Below are 18,814 nucleotides of genomic sequence, written 5' to 3'. Positions count from 1 at the left end.
CTTTTCTTTTAGACCAAACTGCCCCCACTTTTTCTGTTAAAAAAATAGTTAAAGTATGAGTCTCTTGTAATTTTGCTAACCCAAACTTTATTGAATTTTAAAACTCAGTTTTTCTCTCTCTCTCTCTCTCTCTCCCATTTATCACCTTCTTTCCCTTTCTCTCTCCTCATTCATGGCTTCTTTCACCACCACCAACGTAGTTCCCCTCTTCCCTCTTCTTCTCATTGCCTCAAAGCTTTTCTTATTTTTATCTCCTTTTACCACTTCCCTCTCTCTCTTTTTGTTCCCCACTTTTTCTTAATTTGCAAGCTATAGATTATGGCAACTGTGGAAGTACCAATCAAGGTGAGCTCGACCATGAAAGGCAAGCCCAATTGAGGTGGTGATACCGGCAGAGCTCAAAATGTTTAGGCACGACACAGCTATAAAATATAAAAATGCACATAAGAATATTATATACATATTGAAAAAATCAAACAAGTTAAAGAAGTGTATTTGCTATGATACTCCCACTATAATTTTAGGAGTATAATAGCACACAACACCTTAATATACATATTTGACCTGCAGCTGTTCCAGAAAATAGTAAGTCAATCTGGCCCGCAGTTATTTTGGGAGAAATTGATGTAATTGTCCGTGTAGTATTCCATAAGGACATAAGGGTATTTCCATAAAAATATCAAGTTTGCGATCTCCCCACTCTAGAGATCCAGCCTTGGGCCTGATGATGGGTGTGTTGAGGTCTCACGTTTCTAAGACATGGATAAAGAAATCTTTATAAAAGGTAGGACAATCCTAATCCCTAAGGGCCTGATGAGGGGTGTGTTGAGGTCTCACATTTCTAAGACATATGGCTAAAGAAATCTTTATAAAAGGTAACAATCCTAATCCCTAAGCTAGCTTTTGAGAGCGTTAGGCCTAGCCCAAACACTTAAGAGCTTCAATATTGAAATCTGATGTGACCGAGTAATCTACTGGTTGTTGCAGACTTGTGGTGCCTTGCTGAACTGATATTCAATCAGGCCCCAGAAAATGCCTATAGTGGCTTATGAAGTTGAAACTTATATATTCAGTTCATCTTGCATGGTTTAACTCGTGATGCCATAATTTATTTATGTTCATTTTGACCATCTTCTCCTTGCTGATTGCAGAAATTTCAGCAGAAGAAGCTGAAGACCGATTGCAAGATGCTATTCAGGAGAAATTTTCTGTATTTGGTGATGTATGTGTCTTTTGTTTAATCTAACAATTGATAGCATATTCTGCATTCTATTTTGTGCTTCTAAGAAAAAGGTTTCAAAGAGTTGCAGCAAATAGTAAACACTTGTTCGAATCGTTCGTCATGATGTCAATGTAACAAAAAAAAGTTATCCAACAGAAATAATTTATTATGAGAAACAAAAGCCAGAGTAGTGTAGGTTTCCAATATGTTTAAGGATTATCCCTCATACCCCTGCTGATTTTTTCTATTGGAGTTTTGAAGTGGGTCAATTGTGATTTTCTATGTTGCAGAAAGACCACCAGGCCATTGATATTCTTCTAGCTGAGATTGATATATATGAGCTTTTTGCTTTTAAACATTGCAAGGGAAGGAAAGTCAAGCTTGCTCTATGTGAAGGTAATCTCATTTGTAGATTTTGGGCTTTGTTTACTAATGTTTGTCATTTTTTTCATTTCAGTGGAAGAAAAAAAACCTTGCATTTCTCCAACAATATTGCATTTGTATATCTAAGCTAAGAGCATAGCTTTAGTTCACAATGACATGTGAGCTTGAGAACAAGAGAGACATGAGACAGATACGATTTGTTTCCAACACAGGGACAAAAATAAAATAAAATTATATGACATTACACTGTTAGAGTTTAACATAAAGAATTAATATTAGTGATATAAACATATAAATCTTAATGATACATATAATGCATAAGCACCATGCAAACATGAGAACTTGTGTTTAAAATACTAATATTATGAAGTATTGCATTAACTATTGTACCCACTACATGTCTCACCATTTTAATCTCATTATTCAAAAAATAATAGTAAATATTTGTAGATTAGGTTTATCTGATAGGTGTAAGAAATATCCGACATGACACATGTCTCACACCATTATGTTAATCACTTGGAAGTTTCAATGCGTCGTTGCATGTGAAATGTTCTCATCAAGCTTATTTTTATTTTTGATTCATAGTTCTTTTTCTGATTTATTGTTTAACCATCAGAAAATTGAAGATTTCATAGTTCAGTGCTTCAGTAAGTTTAATATTTATATATTGTAAATTATAAAGCCTTTAACATATGATAACTTCAGAACTTGACGAGAGGATGCGAGATTTGAGAAATGAGCTTCAGTCGTTTGAAGGTGAAGAGTATGATGAAAGTCATAAGACAAAAGCCATAGAGGCATTAAAGCGGATGGAAAGCTGGAATTTGTTCAGTGACACAAACGAGGTTGGCTGATTGGTCTGTCTGTATTAATTTAGTAGTTTTATTCTGATGTTAGCCCCCTGTGCTTTTTTTCATATTTAGATTCTCATTAGAGCTCGGTAGAAGCTACATTGATGGCTTTGCCTCCTCGCAGGAGTCCCAGAATTACACAGTTGCACGTGATACTTTTCTTGCACATCTTGGTGCAACATTGTGGGGATCTATGAGACATATTGTATCACCTTCAGTTGCTGATGGTGTCTTCCATTACTACGAGAAGATATCCTTTCAGTTGTTCTTCATTACACAGGAGGTAACATATAAGTTGGGTGATATGAAAATTCTGGCAATAGTGAAATATTTATGTTTCCCTTTCAATTAAATTTGCAGAAAGTTCGGCACATTAAACAGCTTCCGGTGGATGTGGATGCTATAAAGGAAGGACTTTCCTCTTTGATGGTTCCTTCTCAAAAGCCAATGTTCAGTCCGCATATGTATGCAGTCATAGATGTTTAATTCTACTCTTTCCTTAGCTAACTTTTTATTAGACATTTGGTTGGTGAAGTTTTTTAGACTCATTGTGATGTGCCTGATTTGTCTTGTTTCCTTAAAATGTGCATTTTCCTAGTTTTCTACTGATATCACTAAGCTTTTAGGTTGCCTCTGTCAGAGGATCCTGCTTTAGCAATTGCCTTTTCAGTTGCACGACGAGCAGCTGCTGTGCCTTTATTACTTGTCAATGGAACCTACCGGAAGACAACTCGTACCTATCTTGATTCTGCCATTCTACAGTATCAGTTGCAAAGGCTGAATAAACATGGTTCACTTAAAGGTTCATTTTATATCCTCAAAATCCTAATGTTTTTAGAATGCCATTGTATGTACATGGAAAAAGAAAGTAAATAATAGGTTGGAATCCTCTTGATATATTTTTTTAAGGGAAAAAATGAAAAGAAAAAGTATTTGGTCCATTGATTTCTCTGTGTAAGAAAGATAAAAGAGAGAAAAAAGGAGTGAAAGAATATCTGAATCTTCTGTAATTTCTCATGATTGATAACTGTTATCCTTTTCTTTTCCTTTCATATGAAATTGAATTTGAAAAAGGGTTTTCCTCTTTTGTTGCTGGATATTCTATGAATTGACTATGACAATCTTTGTGGACAATGCAGGTGGGCATGCTCATTCCAGGTCCACGCTAGAGGTTCCAGTCTTTTGGTTCATTTATAATGAACCATTGTTACTAGACAAACATTTTCAAGCAAAAGCACTATCTGACATGATTATTGTCGTTCAGTCAGACCCTTCTTCCTGGGAAAGCCATCTGCATTGTAATGGGAACTCACTTCTAATGAACTTGAGGTGAGATTCTGAACCCTACTTCTGAGTTTTTATACTAGCTTGCAAAGCAGTTTGTTAGAACTGGTTATTAGAAATTAGGGAGGCCTAACTCAACCCAAAAGCTAGCTCAAGAGTTGAGGTTTGCTCTACCCTTTATAAACACTTAGTTGGCCACATCTCTAGCCAATGTGAGACTTCTAACACACCCCCTTACGCCCAGGGCTGGACATCTGGAGCGTGACTTAACATCAAAGGGTGGCCCAAATACGGGAGGTCTCCACACAACAAATGGATCTAGGATAGGCTCTGATACCATATTAGAAATTAGGGAGGCCTAACTCAACCCAAAAGCTAGCTCAAGAGTTGAGGTTTGCTCCACCCTTTATAAACACTTAGTTGGCCACATCTCTAGCCAATGTGAGACTTCTAACACTGGTATCAGAATTGTGGAAACTGACTAGCAATTAACAGAACTGTAGTATATACTTACTGAAATAGATGAATAACACTGAGAAATTCTGATTACAAAGATAACATAGTTCTGATCACAAAGATAACAGAAATCCCTAAAAGAAAGGAAGAGAATTAGAGAACACTGGTTCCACAACCAGTTCTGGTTTCAAACACCAGATCCTAACTCCTATTTTCCCAATAACTGCTTCCTAACTCTTAGGAACTGCTACTTATAACTTCCTAACCAGAGTTATTCTTTACTAACTAGAGTCTAATTAGTTAAACTCTTATTAAAAAATATTTTAAACTTAGCCAGCATTCCTAAACTTCTTCCTTACGTAAGCTTTCTGCACAATGTTGAAAATCTTCAACTGAATTTTATTGATTGGAAAGATAATGAATACATGAGGAATTACAGTATTTATACTATAAGATTTGTTAGCTTGCAGAGGAAGCTAACTCTAACTAACCTTGACAGCTAAGCTTTGACAGCTAAGCATGTAACTAACTCTCTAACAAACCTGCCAGCTAGGCACAACTAACTGAACAGAACACAGTCAGCATTTACCTAATGACACTTAACAGTAACACTTAATATAACAGTAACTATATTACTCTAATAGGCCCCCTCAAACTCAAGGTGGGGGAGAAAGGGATTTCTCAATCACATTGAGTTTGTCACGAAGAGTTTCAAAACGAAGTGGTGATAGAGCCTTGGTAAACAAATCTGCCAGCTGATCAACAGAAGGAATGTGATGCACAAAAAGAGACTTGTTGAGAACTTTTTCTCTCACAAAGAAGATGTCAAGCTCCATATGTTTAGTGCGAGTGTGAAGAACTGGGTTATGAGTCAAAGCCACGGCACCCATGTTATCACAAAACACCCTAGGAGGAGAAAAAGGAATCTGCAAAAGAGACTGAACCCACAACAGTTCAGCAGAGGTATTAGCTAGGCTTCTGTATTCCGCTTCAGTACTCGATCTAGCAACCAGGGTTTGCTTCTTTGAGCTCCAAGAGACAAGGTTTGGACCAAAAAAGACACAAGAGCCTGAGGTGGATCTCCTGTCATCAGGATCTGATCCCCAATCTGCATCACAAAAGGCCACAAGAGGGACTGGATTGTGCAAACTACAAGGCTTGAGGTGCAGGCCATGAAAGAGAGTACCCTTAAGGTATCTTAGAATCCTTTTAACAGCCTTCCAATGCTCTTCTAGAGGCTGACTTAGAAACTGACAGACTTTGTTAACTGCAAAGCTGATCTCAGGTCTAGTTAAAGTTGCATATTGGAGAGCACCAACTATTGATCTATAGAGAGTTGGATCAGCAAAGTAATCTACTCCATATTTACTGAGTTTTGCTCCACTAATCATGGGAGTAGAGATCCCCTTGGCCTCTCCCATGTCTGCCCTTTCAAGAAGGTCAGTTATATATTTTTGTTTGTGTCAAAAGCAAGGATCTGTCCTGAAGGTGATGCACTTGAACACCAAGAAAGTAGTCAAGTTGGCCTAATTGCTTCAAGGAAAATTCAGAGTTGAGGTTCTGCACTACTTTTTGAACCAGAGGCAAGGAATTACCTGTAATGATAATGTCATCTACATAGACTAGTATGTAGATGCAGCAAGTTGGAGTGTAGAAAGTGAAGAGAGATGGATCACATCTGCTTGGTTTAAAACCATACTTCACAAGGGCTGACTTCAACCTGTCAAACCAAGCTCTTGGGGCCTGTTTAAGGCCATAAAGAGCTTTGTTAAGTCTGCAAACAAGAGACTTGTCTTCATGCTGAAACCCACTTGGTTGCTGCATGTATACCTCCTCTTGAAGGGCTCCATTTAAAAAGGAATTATTCACATCAAGTTGATGAATATGCCACCTCTTAGTAATAGCTAGAGAAAGAATGAGCCTAATAGTTATAGGCTTCACCACAGGGGAAAAGGTTTCTGAATAATCAAACCCCTTGACTTGATGGTAACCTTTGGCCACAAGTCTGGCCTTATACCTATTGATGGTGCCATCTGCATTTTCCTTTACCCTAAAAACCCACTTACAACCAATTGGCTTCCTATCCTTGGGAAGTGGAACCAATGTCCATGTATTGTTAGCAAGCAGTGCATCATATTCAGCCTTCATTGCAGCTAACCACTTAGGATCTTTGAGAGCTTGCTTGGTGGTAGCTGGTTCAGCTTGAGTGAGCAGTAAAGTTGGAAATAATCTTGGCATGACTATGCCAGATTTTGCTCTTGTCTGCATAGGGTGAGTATTTCCCACTGGCTGAGGAATAGGAGCAGAAGAGGAAGAACCAGGTGAAGCTACTTCAGTGGCAGTAGCTGCTGGTGTAGGTTGAGATTGTTGCTGAACAGAAGCTTCAGCCGGAGAAAAATTCCCAGAAGAAGAGGCTGCAACTGAGTCTTGGCCTTGAAAAGGCTGCTGGTGCTGAACAGGAACTTGAGGAGCCAAAATAGGAATTTCTGAAGTGATTCCTTGTGCAGATGAAGCAGACCCAGCAGAGGAAAACAAGGTAGGGTAGGGGAATTTAACTTCATCAAAAATAACATCCCTTGACACAAAAATCCTACCATCACCATCCATGCATTTGTACCCTTGATGAGACGAAGAGTAACCAACAAACACACATTCCTTGGACCTGAGTGACAGCTTAGAGTGTGTATAAGGTCTTAAGTGAGGGTAACAAGCACAACCAAACACCCTAAGTATCTTGTAATCAGGAAGAGTCTTGAACAACTTGAAGTAAGGACTCGCATTGGCCAAAACAGCAGTAGGAAGACGATTAATAAGAAAAACTGCAGCCAGGAATGCATGATCCCAGTATTGAGATGGCATTTTAGCAAATGCAAGTAATGATAGACCTGTTTCTATGATATGGCGATGCTTCCTTTCAACACTACCATTTTGATGGTGTGTGTAGGGGCATGTCAATCTATGCACTATGCCAAGCTTAGCAAAATGAGATTGCAAAGGTTTAAATTCAGTGCCATTATCTGTTTGGACAGCCTTTATTTTCAGATTAAATCTTAACTCTACCATAGCTTGAAACTTAAGAAAGACAGAGGAAGTTTCAGATTTGTGCCTAAGTGGATAAATCCATGTGAAACGAGAGTAAGCATCAACACAAGTTAAAAAATAAGAGTAACCACAAGAAGACTCAATGGAGGAAGGGCCCCATAAGTCAGCAAAAACAAGCTCTAAAGGTGTAGCATAAACAGTAGTAGAAGAGGAAGAGGGTAACTTGTGAGACTTTGCTACACAACAAGCTGAACATTTAGAAAATTTTGCTTTATTAGACAATGATATATAACATTTGGACAAAGCAGAATGTAAAGCCTCATGATGAGGATGACCTAGCCTACAATGCCACAAGTCATAGGCAGTAGGATCTACATTATTAACAGAAGACACAAGAGAAAATGAACTAGCACTAGGTGCACTTGAAGATGAGCTAGCACTAGGTACATTTGACAAAGGAACTGAAGCAGAAAAGACAGATGGAGCAGCTACTGGTGAAACAGATGTAGATGAAACAGAGGAAGCTGGAGGAAGGGTTGGAACATGCATCCCTTCAAAATTGTATAAACCATCAGGACCAACAGTTCCTTTGAGCAAAACCCTAGAAGTTTCCTGACATTTGACAACACAATAGGATGAGTGAAACTCAAAAAAGACATGATTATCACGAGCAAACTTGCTTACACTAACTAAGTTCTTGGTGATGTTAGGAACTAGAAGCAGATTATTCACAGTGAGTGTGGTGTGTTTATGATAAGGAGATGGAAAAGAGGCATGTCCAACAGAAATAATAGGCAAACCTTGTCCATTTCCCATGTAGATATGATCATTACCAGTTAAGGAAACACTGTCAGAAACAACTGAGGCATCATTGGTAACATGATGTGTAGCTCCAGAATCTGGAAACCATGAGCTAAGATTTGCTGCAGCAGGAGTGTTAGTACCAGTAGGAGATGAAGTAGGTCCAGTAAGCATAGCCTGTGGAGCTCTGATTGGAGGATTTCCAGGTCTTGATCCACCAGAAAACTGAGAAGAGTTCCACTGTGAACCTCCAGATGGTTGGAAACCAAGCTGCTGAGCAAAATTTCCCATGCCTAAACCTTGAGGAAATTGACCAAACATGTTTGGAAAGCCTCCATACTGTGATGTACCAAACTGAGAAGGTACACCAAATTGTGGAACACCACAAAATGGGGAGAATCCAAACTGAGGCATCATCTGAGAATGCATAGGCAGTGGCATACCAAAACCAGTTGGCTACAAGCCAAACATGCCAGCAGAACCAGTAGAACCAGATGATGAACCACGATGGTAGCAAATACTAGCATCATGCCCATACTTCTTGCAAATCTGGCATTGAACACTTCGATTTCCTCCTCATCCACCGCGAGAGTTGTTACTACCGTTGCGACCACCGTAACCGCCACGAGAACCGCCATAACTGCCGCGATTATCGTAGGAACGATCATCGTAGGAGTTTTCAGAGGAACCTGAAGCATAGTTAGCCTCAGAGGTCGCCGGCGACGACGTTGATGAAGAAGACGACGACACCGGTGCAGGTTGCGTCGCCGGTGGCGCAGCTTGAGAAAGGAGCGCTGACGGAGGATTCGCACTCAACTGTCGCGTGCGAGAACGCTCAAGACGCGCTTCATGCGCGATAACCATAGCTTCAGCTTGCGAGATCGTGCAAGGGAACTCGCGACTGTAGATGATAGTCATGAGATGACTATACTCGTCGGGAAGACCATCAAAAATCGCTTCAAGGTGTTCGCGAAACGATACAGGATCTCCGATCGAGATCAGAGCGTTGACGATGGCCTTGATTCGCTTGAGGAACTCAGAAGCAGTCTTCGATCCCTTGGTTATGGATCTCAATTCCGATCGCAGCTGCGTCGATTGTGCAAGCGATTGTGCTTGAAAGAAATCAAGCACAGCTTCCCAGATCTGCCAGGACTGAGTGCAGTTGACAACGGTTGGAAGCACTGACGAAGACAGAGACGAGAGAAGCCAGGTGAACAAAGCAGAATCCTGTTGATCCCATACCTGATATGCAGGATTCTCTACTGCATTCACACGATCCTCCTCACTGAGAAATCGAGGAGGAATATCAGGATGAACAAGAAAATTCTGCAATCGATGAGTTCTAACAATGCCTTCAACGTGCTGCTTCCACAAGAGAAAATTGGAATCATCAAGCTTCAGAACAAGCTTGTGAACCAGAGAAGAAGAGGCCAATTGTGGTTGAAGAACCGCAACTGGAACAGGAACTGAAGTTTCAGGAACTGCAGTTTCTTGTGCATGACCTTCATCAGCCATGGTGATGAAGAAGAAAGAAGAAAAAAAAATGAAAATCTAGAGAGAGAGATCTTCAAGGATCGTACTCAGCTCTTGATACCATGTTGAAAATCTTCAACTGAATTTTATTGATTGGAAAGATAAGGAATACATGAGGAATTACAGTATTTATACTATAAGATTTGTTAGCTTGCAGAGGAAGCTAACTCTAACTAACCTTGACAGCTAAGCTTTGACAGCTAAGCATGTAACTAACTCTCTAACAAACCTGCCAGCTAGGCACAACTAACTGAACAGAACACAGTCAGCATTTACCTAATGACACTTAACAGTAACACTTAATATAGCAGTAACTATATTACTCTAATACACAACTGGTTTAGGCAAAGGTCTATCACAGTTATTGAATTAGCTTGTTGGGAAATATGCCGATGATGGAGTTGGCAGGATGTTATGGGATGTGTAACATCTTTATATTGGGCCGTATATTTGCTGTTTTTCCTCTTTTTTTTGAAATGTGGTACTTAATTTATTATAGGGGAAGGGAAGAAGTGAACTTCTGGATGATGAAATTTAAGTTGTCTCAAGTCACATGATGTAATATTAGATTACATTTCTTTTGTTCCTAAAATGTTTTTTTGAATTACTCCCTCTTTAATTTTTCTTTCATTTTTAGTGCCCACTTTTAATAAAATAATGTTTTTAGTCCCTCACTACTCACTCGGGTGCCTTTAGAGACTAAAAGCACATAGCTTTCTTATTTTTATGGACTAAAAATGGAATTTTTTTGATGTGGGACTAATTCTGAAAATTTTCATATTTTTGGGGACCAAAAACCTGTTTAAGCCATTATTCTGGAGATTGATTATTTTGCTGAAAATTCTCATCAATTACTGAACTTCTGTATTGAAAAATTGTTATAAGACCTTTATTTGATTGGACATATGGCCACTTATCAATTCTTTCATGATTTCATCTTTTATTTGGACTATAAAGGCAGCCTATAAAAGCTGCAGTGGCAGCTACTGCAGAGCATCTTGCGGGTTTGCTCCCCCTTCATCTTGTTTATGGACAAGCCCATGAGACTGCAATTGAGGTACACTTTTATATCCAGTCTGTTTCTATCAGTGTTTTTAGATGTAATTTATTCCAGATGTCTTTCATTTCTTGAGGAATTTCAATTCTTGTGTATTGACTGTAGCTGGGCCTACAAAACTCTGGTCTGGGCTTCACTTAAGCCGTTAAAATGCCAACATTCTGTTTTTTTCCCTTTCTGTTTTGGCTGTTAATTGGGTGATGCTCCTCCCTCACTCTGTAAAACCCTGAGGAAAAAAAATATAAGCATAGCAAATGGAACTGTAGGGAGCTGAAGCACTTTAAAATTCATTCTGGAAGAACTGAAGAAGATGCTTGATGCCTTTATCAACTACATACGTATTCATTTATATAATATATATGAGTCTAATAACTATATACTGAGAGTGTGAATATGTCTTACACGGCCACATCATAATTGAATTATAATTAGTAAAGACCAAAAAGGCAATATTGTAAAATATGATTCGACCTATATGTAAAATCTGTTACACTGGCACTGTATAGTTATTAAATTATTTTTATACTAGCATGTACGGTGTCCCAGGTTCCTAGAATAGTCAATATGTGAAGTGTAACCTCATTATCATGTATATTTGAAGCACTGTGTTGAGATTTACTTCTGAACATGACAGGACTGGATATGGTCAGTGGGTTGCAACCCTTTCTCCATTACATCACAAGGTTGGCACATTTCACAGTTCCAGTCTGATTCGATTGCTCGGAGTTATGTCATCACTACTCTTGAAGAATCAATTCAGCTGGTTAATTCTGCCATTCATCTTCTACTAATGGAACGTACTAGTATCCTTGTGTAGTATTGCAGCTATTTAATGATAGGGAAGTTACCATTTTCTGAACACATCAATGGGATCATTCTTGGAATATTTCTTGACCACTATTTTTTAATCTGTTGTCTTTCCTCTCTCAAGAGTTCTTCCTTCATACTTTTACAAACAAAGTTAAGATCAAAATGAGATCTCAGACATAAGCTTATGAAAAGTGGTTCTGTTTTAAGGGGAAATATTAGGTTATTCCCTGAATTATGTTTTTCATGCATTAGGGCACAGATTGAAGTTACAATCAGTCTTGAACTTTCACCCAAAAGCTTAAGTTTGTAGATGGTTGATTAATTTTCAAATATTATATGAAAGCCTTCTTGTGATTTGTGACCTAGTGGTTATGGGCTCAACCCTTGCTACTCTCTCGACTCTTACATAAATATCAGACATATTGAGACGGAAAAACTATGATGTATCTTTAAGAATTCATGTTTCGTATTCCGAGATTTCATCTATTGCAGTTGACCTGAGTGATAGAAAAATATTAAAGCAGATGCTGCTATTTTGTTAATGATGGGAGCTCAAAGCTGCCATTTGTTTCTCAGGAATATTATACTGCCTTTGTTTTTGTTGTGATGCAAGATTAATTATCTGTTCATGAATTCTTAACAAAACAAAGCTGAAAAAACTTTCAAGATCTTCCAGTCCCAGGAGCATGAACTTGTAAACAAATACAATTATGTCGTTAGCCTTTGGAGAAGGGTGAGTACCTGTTATTAATAGCTTCTATCAAATTTATTATCTTATTCTTAAACAGTCGATACCATGAATGTTGTAATTTCAGGTATCAACTGTCACTGGAGAATTGCGTTACGTTGATGCATTGAGGCTGCTAAACACCTTGGAGGATGCATCCAAAAGGTTAGAAACTAGACAGTGTTCTACTACACACATTTCAATAGACAAAACATAAGGAGAAGATATGATACTGTTAAAGTCCCACATTGACTAAAGATATGGCCAAAGAAAATGTATTGCAAATCCCGCCCCAAAGCTAGACTTTGGGGTAGTTAGGCCTAGCCAAAATTCTTAAGATGATATTAAAGTCAATCCTAGATACGTTATTGAGCCACCCATGATGGGTCACCTGCAAAAGTTTAAAGTTTGAGAATCTACCCAACCCACAGTTGTTCCATGAAAAATTAATGAAGTCAATCTGGCCCGCGATTATTTTAGGAGAATTTGGTAAGTTAATCTGTCCCGTAAATATCCCATGATGAGCATGAGGGCATTTGTGTAAAATATCCAGTAAGTCATTGCTCCAGATATCCGGTCCTGAGCATGAGGGTGGTTTTAAGGTCCTAAATTGACTAAAGATATGTCCAAAATAGTCTTAATAAAAGGTAGGTTCTATCTTCATCCTTAAGCTCATATTCTTAAGAGATGCCTCTTACTAAAACTAGAAAACATATGTTAAAAATACAATACAAAGCCATTCACTTTGAAGCTTGACCAACGTATTCAACTTGAGTGCTTGGCAAACAATTGATAAGTATAGGTTTATACTATCATGCCTAATACGGCGTACCAAACGGGCCCTATAAAACAAACCTAACAATTTTGTTTCCTTGTGGGTTAAACTAAATGTGATTGCATAAAGCTCATCCAGTGTGATTATACCCTTGTAAATGTCATGGGAGTAAAAAGAGGAAAGGAAAATGCGAAATGTTTTGGAGTATAATCCAGCGAAGTTTGTTGGTCCCTCTATGTTTCTTACTCGAGATTGTTTCAAGAGGGTGTATTTGACAGTTGAAGATTAGTGGTCCTTATTACATTAGAGCATTTTCTTTTGTTCTTTTGATCTCTCTCTCTCTCTCTCTCTCTCTCTCTCTCTCTCTCTCTCTCTCCATTCATGTATTATGGGATAGAAGTTTGTCCTGAGTGTGGAGAGAGGATGAAAAGCACAACTACTTTCTCTATTGCTTTTCATTGGTTCGAAGGTAGCCTTTGTGTTTCTGTGTAGGGTCTGTTCAGTGAAGAGCCTGTTCTTTATTGGTTCGTTTTGCAACAGTCTAACACAACTTGACTTTTCACTGTTGCAGGTTTACTGAACAAGTTAATACCACTGTTTCCCTTCTCCATCCAATTAACTGCACAAGAGATAGAAAAATACACGTAGTGTTTGATATGACAACTATACCTGCATTTTTTGTTGTTCTTGGGTGCCTTTATATGGTATTGAGGCCAAGGCGACCAAAACCAAAGATCAACTGAGGTTTCAACATACTGTAGTGAATTCTAATTGAAGAATGTTGCAAGGAGTTTCTATGTTGGCAAGTACAAGCCTTTGTGGAAAGGATTTACTATTTCATGATATATGTACATAGTTTTGTAGTAGAGTTAGAAGGTTTCGCTGGTAATGGATAGCGCCTCAGCAAATTGTAAGCATATTTTTGCCTACTTTTATGCAACAATTTTGCCAATCTGCAAATTAAGCTATCTTAAAGCTAGTAATTTATGAGTTTCTCATGCCATTTCGCCTCGGCAAATGGTAATGTCCTTCCCCACCCACCCCTCTTAGACTATCTCCAATGGTTTCAACATTCAACACCCTCAACACTCCACTTTTTCTCTTCCCAACACTCCACATCACCTTCTCTCTCCAGTTCAACACTTCATTTAACTTTTACCCACTCCAATGGTTTTTCATCCAACACCCTACCCCCTACCCCACCACTTTTATTTCATATTTTGATTTAATTTTATATTTTTCTTTTTATGATTTCATAAAATTAAAATTTACGTTAAAAATTAAATTAAATAAACTATTATCGATTTAATTTAATTTAATGTTTTTTATTTATTTAAATTAAATTAAATTAACGTAATATTTTTTAACGTAAATTAAATTAAAACACTTAACAATTTAATATTTTTTTAAAAAAAATACACAATAATTTATTTTATTTTATTAACTTCAAATGGAAGAAAAGAAACTAAGCACACAATAATACATTTTATTTGCTTAACTGACAAATTATTAAAGCAAACACTACAGACTTGACACCACTCGAAAAATAATAAAGTGTCAATCCATTTATTTATTTGCTTGCTCATATAATTATAACGGTTTCGGCATGCATTTCCATCCCGCGGAGGATCGAATGAGCAATGCTGATTACAATACTCAGCAATTTGACCCCAAAATGTTTCTCCTTTTTTGTTTCTCCCGACAACACTGTTTGTTCCATATTTAGCCACCCACTAATTAACACCTTATTTTGATCAGTGTTCCATGCTGGTAAGTGACTTCTCCTGCTCGTAGGAGTTGAATCCTCTTCATTTGGAGTGGCTTCATTACCAGCTGTCATGCCACCAAGAGTCATTTGTGTTGAAAATTCGGGAAATTCAGGTGCACCATCATTAGACGACGGTGTTGGAGATGGATATCTGAACATAGATCCATGATGGAGATGAGGACGTTGGTTGAGAAATTGATTTGGATGTTGAAAATTGTTGTGATTTTGGTAGTTGGATTGATTTGGATCTTGATAATTGTTGTGATTTTGGTAGTTGGATTGATTTGGATCTTGATAATTGTTGGAATTTTGGTAGTTGGAAATTTGATTTGGATGTTGATAAATGTTGGGATTTTGATAGTTGGGAAACTGATTTGGATGTTGATAATTGTTGGGAATTTGGTTGTTGGGAAACTGATTTGGATGTTGATAATTGTTGGGAATTTGGTTAGAATAATTCTGGGTGTTGAAATGGTACTTGTTGGGATCCATTTCAAAGCAAAGGGGATAGTAGAAAGATAATAAGATGAATAAGATGATGGAAAACTTGGTTTTTTTTTCTGTGTCCAAATCAAACGAACCAAGTCTCTATTTATAGAGAAAAAAAAAAATCATGAATTTTGGTAAATTTTTTATATTTTTTTAATTTTTTTTTGAATGAAATAATTGAGTTGGAAAGATTAGGATAAAAGAAAATCGCCCGGACCAATCAACGACTGACACGCGTCCCAACTGCAGGCATCCCTCTCTCCTCTGACGCGTGGCACGCACACGCTTGTCGGTGCCCAACCGACACGTGCCACGCGTCCCACCACCGGATGCCCTGGGACCCACCTGCTGCCACAGTCTGCAGATAACGCGCCTTGTCGGCGCGTGTGTGGCACGCGCCTGGCATTCACCAACCAGGCCGTGCCACGTGTCACCGAGTGCAGGTTTCACAAGTGTTGAATTTTTTCAACTCCTCTCTCCCCCTTTCAACTTTCAACACCCACATTAAACACCATTACATACCCATTTCAACATTCAACATCACTCTTTCAACACCATTGCTGATAGTCTTAAGTGAATTGATAATGTTAATTAAAACACTGTGTCTATATCTTTCTTCGTTTATATTTAAAGAGTCAATCTATTTAATACATATGAAGAGAGAGATAGACACAAGATTTCAACTTGACAAATTTGAGAGTTTACAAATGAGAGGATCATGAACCCTACCAAAAGGGACTATCCATGTTTATGGAGAAGTGTATGATAGTTTAAGTGTCCAATCAATTTTCTCATTTTCAAGGCCTAGCGTTAATGAAGCTCAACATCTCCGTAGCCCTAGACCAAGAAAGTTTATAGTATTTGTTTTCTCGGTTTTGTTTAAGATCATATATATATATATATATAAGGGATGTATCTTGTGAGAAAAATTTTCTAATGGGAGAACATGAGAATAAATCGTGACTGTTAGATCTAATTTTGGATGGTCAAGATTAAAACATGAAGTCAAAGTCACATGACATTTTTAAGTGAACATGTGATCATTAATTAGTTTTAATCTTGATCATCCATGATTAGATCCAACAATCACGATTTATTCTCATGTTCTCACATAAGAACTCCTTTCTCACAAGATACATTATATATATATATATATATATATATATATGTGTGTGTGTGTGTGAGAAATGTGATATTACGTGAGAAAATGAGAATAAATCACGACCGTTGGATTTAATCATGAATGGTCTAGATTAAAATATGAAGTCATGTGACTTTTTTAAAATGTCACGTGACTCTTTAAAATGATCACATGGTCATTAATTTGATTTAATCTGAACCATTCATGATTAGATCTTACGGTCGTGATTTATTCTCATTTTCTCACGTAAGATCACCTTTCTCATAAGATATATCCCATATATATATATATATATATATATATATATATTAGTCATTTATATATCAAGTGAGTATCCATAGGTATGGATACATCAATATTCGTATCCGCTCCATTAATAAATGGATAGTGAAAATATCCATTAAATATATCCATGAATACCCACTAATACGAATAATTTTACCTATTAGGTTTTTATCTGCCAGTGTGGATAATTTTGACACATCATACACAGCGTAAGATATACATGCGGCAACAACAAGACCACAAAAATATATCTTTATCTTTCTAAAAAAAACTACGAACATGTGGCCCAAGCATCTTCTGGCCTAGTAGCTCGCTATGATAATTATTGTGAAGGGTATATGTCGGTAAACAACCGAAGTCAAATATGATTCTAGCCTATGTTCCCCCAAATCGGGGATGAGTTTAGAAGAATTTTAAAGGGAAATCCTTCCCTTTCCTTTTCCTCTACGTCTATCCCTCCGCTCACTCAAAACCTAAGTCAGTGTAAACCAAAGAAAAAAATCAAAGTTAAACTACTTTCATTCCCGTTGAAGGATTCAAAGAGCTAACTTCTAGCAAAAGAAATTCAGATAGTGAGTTAGTGTCCCGTAAGTAGCAGAAAATAGGGATGTCCTCAAATTGAGCTCCAAAGAAGGAGGTAGAGTGGTGATCTTGTTTAAGACATGAGGTGAAACCAAAGTAGAGTGCAACAACTTATGATTCCAGACCCCACTCAAAATAATTTGGTCATTAGTAAGGAGAGCACAAGCTAGATTCCCACAAATGACATTTTGGAGTGAGCGAACGAGGATATGTGTCGAGGCAAAGGTCATGACGAGACGTAAATGTACTCTTAGCCTTCATGCTTCAGACATGGTTATGGAGAAGTGTCCAAAATAACATTAGCAAACACCACAGATATGGGCACAATATGCTGCGTAATAGTGTTCATTGAACTTCGTAGTCATTCATGGTGACAAGTACCCCATGAATTTAGGGTAGTTTGATTATAGTTTCACGTAGATCCCTTACAACAGTTTTCAAGGGCTGAATGACTGCAGTAAAAATTGAGAAATTATTGTTTGTTCATCATTTGATTCCACATGAGAGTCTAACATATAGTACGAAGCAAAAACTAACTCGAATGGAGTTAATATTTTTTGCCTATTCTTCTACGTTTCCACAACTTGATCAGGTTCATTGTTGGTTATTTTTCCAAGTACTAGAAAAGAAAGCTAAATTACTTCGATTCAAAATTATCCTTACCCCTAGCTGCATTTCCTTTTTCATTGAACATGACCTCTCTAACTCGGTCCCGAACACTCCTAGCACCCACAAACTCATCATTTGCTATGAGCTCAGTCAGAAAAACATTGGCAAATACCCCATATATGGGCATCAATGTGTCATGTAATAGCTTATGGCACTTTGTAGTCATAGTACCCCGTGAATTTGTTACAGTTTGATTATAGCTTCACGTAGATTCTTCAGAGCAGTTTTGAAGGGTTGAATGATATGTTCAACATGCTCGCAAGACCTCAATATCCACTTGTAATAAAAATTGAGATTTTTTTTTTTGTAAGAACAAAATCTTTTCATCCAAATGGGTGGTTGAGAAAGTCTTTTGGGCCTATCAAATGCTTGTTGTATACACATTCTAGTAACAAACAATGCAATTTATAGTCTTAAACAAGTAAAAAAAAGTTTCCTCTGAACATAAAATCAGTTTTGTGTGTCGTGTCCTGCCTTCTCTTGTGTTGTGTCATGTCCTGCTTGCTTTGTAGGCGCTTGCCCTGTCTTCTCCTCTTCTTTCTTCTCAGGCTTCTCCTCAGAACCTCCTCCCAGGTTCTCAGTTTTCTCCTCCCCTGAGTTTGCTTTTGGAGGGCTCTACCATGGTTTTATTTTATGCTTGTATGGCTTTCCTGAATTATCATCAGCCAACCTTTTTCTCATGAATGAAGTCAACTTTGGGAGTTTTTGTAGCTTTGAAAATTCTTGCAGTGTTGTCTTTTCTGATTCGGCTCCCTCTTTTGCTAGAGCATCCGCTAATTCATTAGCCTCTGAATGTTGTTTTTTAAATTAAATATTCTCAAAGGATTCCCCATCCATGAAAGCTCTAATGCGTGCTATCTCTTCATTGTTCGGTGGCCCCTCTCCATTCACCCTGTTTAGGACGGTCTTACTGTCGCTATATACCACCACCTTCT

The 18,814-nt window shown here is 37.8% G+C and overlaps 1 protein-coding gene across 1 annotated transcript in view; it reads left to right on the top strand.

The window, feature by feature from the left end:
* Positions 1–13,928, top strand: part of LOC130739135 (uncharacterized) — a 30,831-nt gene extending 16,903 nt beyond the window's left edge. Inside the window, exons 14-25 of the mRNA XM_057591369.1 lie at positions 1,152–1,222; positions 1,513–1,618; positions 2,315–2,454; positions 2,585–2,743; positions 2,821–2,924; positions 3,087–3,262; positions 3,600–3,789; positions 10,534–10,633; positions 11,268–11,436; positions 12,094–12,176; positions 12,259–12,335; positions 13,517–13,928. Of these exons, the coding sequence (XP_057447352.1) occupies positions 1,152–1,222; positions 1,513–1,618; positions 2,315–2,454; positions 2,585–2,743; positions 2,821–2,924; positions 3,087–3,262; positions 3,600–3,789; positions 10,534–10,633; positions 11,268–11,436; positions 12,094–12,176; positions 12,259–12,335; positions 13,517–13,688 (1,547 nt within the window). The 3' untranslated portion in view covers positions 13,689–13,928. The remainder of the gene's footprint in view (positions 1–1,151; positions 1,223–1,512; positions 1,619–2,314; positions 2,455–2,584; positions 2,744–2,820; positions 2,925–3,086; positions 3,263–3,599; positions 3,790–10,533; positions 10,634–11,267; positions 11,437–12,093; positions 12,177–12,258; positions 12,336–13,516) is intronic.
* Positions 13,929–18,814: the final 4,886 nt, after the last annotated feature.

The sequence above is a fragment of the Lotus japonicus genome, chromosome 2, assembly GCF_012489685.1.
Source record: "Lotus japonicus ecotype B-129 chromosome 2, LjGifu_v1.2".
Classification (NCBI taxonomy): domain Eukaryota; kingdom Viridiplantae; phylum Streptophyta; class Magnoliopsida; order Fabales; family Fabaceae; genus Lotus; species Lotus japonicus.
The sequence above is the reverse complement of the archived record's forward strand: the minus strand, read 5'-3'. Positions and strand labels throughout refer to the sequence as shown.